At 30.0% G+C, this 7,626-nt stretch overlaps 1 protein-coding gene across 1 annotated transcript; it reads left to right on the plus strand.

The window, feature by feature from the left end:
- The first annotated feature begins 206 nt into the window (after positions 1-206).
- On the plus strand, positions 207-3,843 carry LOC114166609 (receptor-like protein 7). Its single transcript, XM_028051360.1, has 2 exons — positions 207-3,543; positions 3,650-3,843. Exon 1 carries the CDS (start codon positions 222-224, stop codon positions 3,528-3,530), a length of 3,309 nt encoding a protein of 1,102 aa, XP_027907161.1. The 5' UTR covers positions 207-221; the 3' UTR covers positions 3,531-3,543; positions 3,650-3,843.
- Positions 3,844-7,626: the final 3,783 nt, after the last annotated feature.

The raw sequence follows: 7,626 nt of genomic DNA on the forward strand, positions 1-7,626 counted from the left end.
CCAATAATATAACAAATTAAATTATTAATATAAAACTATATGGCTTTTAAAAATTGGTATTAATATTATAAGTCGGTAGAAGTGACTTTTACTTCCAAAGTGACTTAATTGCGTGATAGACTCGGGAGACTACGAATACTACATCTTTTTGTAGCCTATAAAAGAGAGAAAGATTTTTCAAATGAGAAATATCTCTCAGCACACACTTCTAAAAATACACTATGAGAGGACACACACTCCTGTGCTTTTTTCTTATAACATTTCTCTCCGTAAACCACAATGCCAACGTCTTTCCAGCCAATGGGTATTTGCTTGGCAACGAGTGTTCCACGTTGCTCCATTTGAAAAATAACCTAATATTCAACCCTACAATTTCCAAAAAACTCACTCTTTGGAATCAAAGCCAAGATTGTTGTCATTGGCATGGGGTGACATGCAAAGAAGGTCGTGTTGTAGCCCTTGATCTTAGTGAAGAGTCTATCTCAGGTGGACTTCTTAATTCATCCGTTCTTTTTGGTCTTCAATATCTTCAAAGCTTGAATTTGGCTTTAAACAACTTCACTTCAGTTATTCCTTCTGAACTATGCAAATTGAATAATTTGAGGTATCTGAATTTTTCAAATGCTGGCTTTGAGGGGCAGATTCCGCCTGAGATTTTTCATCTCAGAAGGTTAGTTATTCTTGACTTGTCTTCAATTTCTTCACCTCATAACTTGAAACTCGACAAGCAAAATATAGCAATGTTTTCGCAAAACCTTACAGAAATCACAGAGTTATATCTAGATGGTATAGCAATATCTGCTAAAGGAAAAGAATGGTTTCAGGCTTTATCTTCATTGCACAACTTACGTGTTCTAAGCATGTCATCATGCAATATCTCTGGACCTATTCATGCTTCCCTGGCTAAGCTTCTGTCACTCACTGTTCTAAAATTAAGCTACAACAACATGTCTAGCTCTGTGCCAGATTCTTTAACAAATTTGTCCAATCTAGTCATACTACAACTCAGAAGTTGTGGCTTGAATGGCTCTTTTCCGAAAGATATCTTCCTCATGCCGTCATTAGAGGTGCTTGACATCTCAGACAATCAAGATCTTACGGGTTCTTTGCCAAACTTCCAACCACGTGGTTCTATTCGTGACTTGAATCTTAGCGAGACAAGTTTCACAGGAAATGTTCCGGGTGCAATTTCTAACTTGAAACTTTTATCTACAATTGATCTATCTTATTGCCAATTTAATGGAACACTTCCTAGTTCAATGTCAAAGCTCACCCAACTAGTTTATCTGGACTTGTCTTCCAATAACTTTTCAGGTCCACTCCCTTCTTTTAATATGTCCAAGAATCTCACACATTTATCCCTCTTTCATAATAGTTTAACAGGGGTTTTACCATCTAGTCATTTTGAGGGCCTTAAAAATCTCGTCAACATTGATCTGGGGTTTAACTTTTTCATAGGGAGTCTTCCCTCATTTCTGCTTAAACTTCCATATTTGCGAGAACTTAAACTTCCCTCTAATCAACTCACTGGTCTCTTGGATGAATCTGTGATGACCTCAACTACACTGGAGATGCTTGATTTGGGTGGTAATCATTTGGAAGGACCAATTCCTTTGTCTATATTTAACCTTAGAACACTTCGTGTCATTCAACTTAATAAAAACAAGTTTAATGGCACATTACAGTTGGACATGATTCGGAGGTTGAGTAATCTAACTACATTAGGCCTCTCGCATAACAATTTGTCAGTTGATATATACTCTAGAAATGATCATGATCCGTCACCCTTTCCTGCTCTAAGAAATATAATGTTGGCATCTTGCAAGTTGAGAGGAATCCCTAGTTTTGTGAAAAATCAATCAACATTACTATATCTTGACCTTGCTGACAACGAGATTCAAGGAACAATACCTTACTGGATTTGGCAACTTGAATATCTTCTTCACTTGGACCTTTCCAAAAATTTCCTAACAAAATTGGAAGGAAATGCCTGGAACTTTAGTTCAAACCTTTTGCTTCTTGATCTTAGTTCCAACCAACTACAAGGGTCATTTCCTTTCCTTCCAACGTTTGTAAATCATTTGGACTACTCAAACAATAGATTTAACTCGGTCATTCCATCGGACATTGGAAATCGTCTCCCTTTCGTAACAGTGTTGTATCTTTCAAACAACAGTTTTCAAGGACAAATCCCTGAATCCTTTCTCAATGCTTCCAGTCTTCTTCTGCTGGATCTTTCTCGCAATAACTTTGATGGAACGATTCCCAAGTTTTTTGCTGAGTTGAGTAGCACTCTTCGGGTGTTGAACTTTGGTGGAAACAAACTTCAAGGATATATTCCTGATACTCTGCCAACTTCATGTTCTCTACAGTTATTGGACCTAAATGACAATCTCTTGGAGGGTACCATCCCAACATCTTTAGCTAATTGCCAGAAACTACAAGTCGTGAACCTTCGAAGAAATTTATTAACCGACAAATTTCCTTGTTTCTTAAGTAAGATTTCCACCTTACGAATCATGGATTTACGGTTAAACAAACTTCATGGGTCAATTGGATGCTCAAAAAGCAGAGGTCAATGGGAAATGCTCCATATGGTTGATGTAGCATTCAATAATTTCAGTGGTGCAATACCTGGAGCACTATTGAACAATTGGAAAGCAATGATGCGAGACAGACCAGAATTTGGCCACTTATTCATTGATATCGTTGATAACTATGATCCCAAGAATTTTAAGGAATTATTGTCACACTTAGACAAAACTATTGTAGCAAAGTTAGCTAAAATTGTTGCAAACGAATCTCGCTCTATTCTTGACCAGGGGTCCTCAGATTCTTTTGCAGTGGATATTTCTCGATATCAAAATTCAATTCTTATTACAAATAAAGGTAAACAAATAAAATTGGACAAAATCCAGAGAGCCTTCACTTACGTGGATATGTCAAGCAACAATTTTGAGGGTCCAATACCTATTGAGCTAATGCAGTTCAAGGCAATGATGGCTCTTAACTTGTCAAATAATGCCCTCTCAGGTCATATCCCATCATCTATTGAAAATTTGAAGAATCTTGAATCCTTAGACATGTCAAACAATTCTTTAAGTGGAGAAATCCCTAGAGAGCTTGCTAGTCTAAATTTTCTTGCATATCTGAATCTCTCGAACAATGACCTGGTGGGTGAAATTCCAAAGGGAACCCAAATTCAGACATTTGATGGAGATTCCTTTGAAGGAAATGAAAAGTTATGTGGGCCTCCATTGACCCGTAATTGTAGCAATATTGGAATGCCAACTCCTGAAACACCTCAATCTCATTCTAAGAGCTCAATTGATTGGAGTTTATTAAGTGCAGAGTTGGGATTTATTTTTGGCTTTGGAGTTTTCATTCTCCCCCTTCTTTTCTGGAAGAGATGGAGCTTTTGGTATTCCAAACATGTGGATGAGATGCTTCACAAGATCATTCCCCAGCTTGATTTTTCTTATGAACACCGACGAGGTCAGACACATAGAACTCTAAGGAGGAGGTACTGAAATGAAATCTAAGGTAAAATACTTTCTGTGATTTAATTTCTATAACAAAGAACTTTACATATTCTATATAAAATTTCAATTTTATATTTCTGAATGAATTTTTCTTTTATTGTGAGCAGTTTTCAAATAAGGATGTTGTCCGTTATCCATGTTGGACCCAATGACGAAGTAGTAAGTAATTTTAATATGAATTTAGTAGATGTTTCATAATTCCTTCTATTCAACTTGCTGTTGTAAAATGGATAAGATAGTTGGGTGATGTACGTGTTTCTTTAGATGTGAGACCCAAATAGTATTAGAATCTTTATATACATTATATACAATATATTTAAATATATTACTTTAAAATAATACGTGATAGAGGGTTACATTACATAGGGATGACCCGTGCATGTTATTTTACTATTTCAATTTAAATTAATTAATTTTTATAAAATAATAAAAATTATTGTAAAGAAATATAATATTATCATAGAATATTAAAATAATATATATTAATTTTGTTTGATAGCAAATATTTAGAAATTATATTATATTAAATGAATTTTTTATATAAAATTGAATTATAAAATAAAAATAATTACATAAAAACATCAAAATAATATTCTACATGATAAAAATAAATAACAAACAAAAATATTAGAAAGAAATCTAATTTACATCTTAGAAATAATTTGATAAACTATTGAATGAAATCGTGAAAAAAAAATATAATTAAGATATGTTAGTAATAAACTATAAATATTTAATGATTTAAACGAAGCATAACATGAGTGAAGATGTGTATTATAAGGGATATAGGGACAGGTTAAATATATACATACGCATCTCCATCTACTTACATAATTAGAAAAAATGGGATACTATCCATATACATACCTATATTAAGCCAATATGATGATTTTCTGTCAAAATTAAAATAAGTTTGGACAATACTCACAAAAACCAATTTATTTGTCATTACTACATCTATCACATTTTTATTTAATTTATTTATATTTGTTAATGAATTTATCTTTTCACACATACATAATAATATAATATAACATATACATACCCATATTAGGTCAATGTAAGAATTTTATATCAAAATTAAAACGAGTCTAAAGAATATTCATGAAAACCAATTTATCTGTGATCACTACATGTATCACATTTTATTTAATTTATTTATATTTGTTATTGAATATATCTTTTCACACCTACATAATAATATAATATAATATAATATAACATAATATAATATAATATAATAATATATAATATAATATAATAAAACATAAAATTATCTGAAATAAACATTTATTATATGTTATATTATGCACATGTAATATTTTAGAAAACTAATTAATCAATAATTTTGAAGACTATCTGTCATAATAAATTTAAAAATTTTCAATTAAATTTTTTTAAAATTTTGATTGTTTATTAAATCTTCAAATTTTAAAACTCATTAAACAAATCAATTAAATTTTTGGTTAAATTTCCCTTTTGGTTCCTCTATTTGTCATAAAATTTTATTTTGGTCCTCACGTTTTTCTTTGTCTCAATTTGGTCATCATGTTCTTAAAAATGACTCATTTTGGTCCTCACCGTTAACTTTGACCAGACGGTGTTAAAGTCAATGCCACGTGTTAATTTCTGGTTTTTTTGAATTTTTTTAATATTTTTTGAATTTTTTTTTTATTTTTGACACGTGTCATTTCACTGTTGTGCCACGTGTCAAAGTGACTCAATTTGGTCCCTATATTTGTTTTTAGTTTCAATTTAGTCCCAATTTTTGTAAAAATGAAGCAATATTGTCCTCCTTAGATTGACACTCGATTTAATCTTTGTATACAACTTATGATGATATTCTTAATAAAATTGACATTTTTATTAAATATTTATAGAAATATTTTTAGATAACATTTTTTAGTTTTATTATTAAACAAAGTTAAACTCCAAACTTAATTTCAAAAACTAACAATTTTGTCATCATATATAAAGACATCAAGTGTATCATATTATACAAACTTGGTAAAGATTAAAAATCAAATAACTTGTCACACATAAATTTAGGAACTAAATTTCAAGTTCAAAACAAAATCAAAGTCTAATGTTTTGTGTAGAATTTTAAGTTGATTTAAAATATTTATAGAAATATTTAATAAAAACGTTAATTTTAGTAAGAATATCACCATAAAATTTATAAAAAAGTAAATTTAGTGTCAATTTAAGGAAGGACAATATTGCTTCATTTTTACAAAAATTAGGACTAAATTGAAACTAAAAACAAATATAGGGACCAAATTGAGTCACTTTGACACGTGACAGAACTGTGAAGTGACACGTGTCAAAAAGAAAAAAAAATAAAAAAATAAAAAAATTTCAAAAAAGTTTCAAAAAATATTAAAAAAATTCAAAAAAACTAGAAATTGACACGTGGCATTGACTTTAACACGTCTCGTCAAAGTTAACGGTGAGGACCAAATTGAGTCATTTTTAAGAAAATGAGAACCAAATTGAGATAACGAAAAATGTGAGGACCAAAATGAAATTTCATGACAAATAGAGAGACCAAAAGAATAATTTAACCTAAATTTTTTCAGTTAGTTACATGACGTTGTAGTTATTATACGCGGTCACCTACTTAAATGTCAACAACACCATACTTTCAAACAAGAGACCATAATAAATACATCCTCATCAAATATTTGTTCTATTCAACAAAAAAATATCAATAAAATAAATTAAAATTCAAAAAATTAAAAAATACACAAAATAATAAAATATCAAATATCAAATTAGATAAATATATAATAATAAAATTATAAAATATAATTTTGTAACTATCTAATTTTATAATTTTATCATTTATATTTTCATATTTTGTAATTTCATAATCTTCCCACGTCTTATTAATTACATAATTTTGAAATTTAATAATTTTTATCTTATAATTTCTTAATTTTATAATTTTATAATTTTATAATTTTATAATTTATAATTTATAATTTTAAAATTTAAAATTTAAAATTTATAACTTCATAACTTTATAATTTTATAACTTCATAACTTTATAATTTTATAATTTTATAATTTTATAAATTTATAATTTTATGATTTTATAATTTTATAATTTTATGATTTTATGATTTTATAATTGTTGGTAGGGGGAGGTACTTCACCTATGAATGAAGAATAATTTTGATGATGTCTACTGGTTTAGAATAAAACATAGCTTGGTCTAGTTAGGATATGCATTAGGCAAATAACTTCTCTTTATCAAATGTATTTTAGGCCTGCTGTGTAATCTTGTATATGATTAGTTTTTTAACTAATGGATTAGCTGTGAGTATGGCACAAAGGAAGTGAAAATATACTCACGATAATCGATTAGGTAAATTGCTAATCGAATTAGTGACAGCAAAAACCTTTGTATAAAAGCTGTTTTGGAATCTGTTTTGGGGGTGGAAAAATCAGAAAGATCACGCAGTTTTCATCTGAGATAGAGCCATCTGAGAGACATAAAGTTTCAGAAGATTCTGCAAGATAACTCAAGTACAGATCCAAGAAGAATTGATGGTTGATTCTACCATGATGGATCTTGCTTGATTCAAGGAGCATCAAGTCAAATTTGCACAGCTTAGGTGTATTCGTTTCTTGTTTTGTTTTCTGTATTTTTGATTACAGTTGCTTCAGTGTTTGAAGTGTGGACCTAGGTGCAATTGTGTGGATTCATTGCTCCTAGGGGGAGTTCTTGATTGGTGAATCAAGTTCTTGAATTTTGGGGGGTTTAGAATTACATAGGTGTGCTTGTAATTCTTGGATACTTTCTGTTTAGTGGAATCCTCCTAAGTGTGTTACTTAGGAGAAGACTGGATGTAGATTCGCCTTGAATCGAACCAGTATAAATTGTGTGTCTTGATTCCTTATTCTCTCTCTTAATCTTTCTTGATTGATTTGAACAATCCATTAACTCAGAACTGCGAAATTGATTAATTGAGTTTTAAACCTTAAAGACTCCTTCAAGATTCACATTAAATAAGTGAGAAACTAATTAATCAACACAGATCCCTTTGTGGTTAAGATAATTAGACAGATTTGTTTTTAA

Source organism: Vigna unguiculata, chromosome 10, assembly GCF_004118075.2.
Source record: "Vigna unguiculata cultivar IT97K-499-35 chromosome 10, ASM411807v1, whole genome shotgun sequence".
NCBI lineage: Eukaryota > Viridiplantae > Streptophyta > Magnoliopsida > Fabales > Fabaceae > Vigna > Vigna unguiculata.

What these genes read in the sequence shown, in the direction of transcription:
- LOC114166609 (XM_028051360.1), top strand. Translation starts at nt 222, where the DNA reads ATGAGAGGACACACACTCCTGTGCTTTTTTCTTATAACATTTCTCTCC.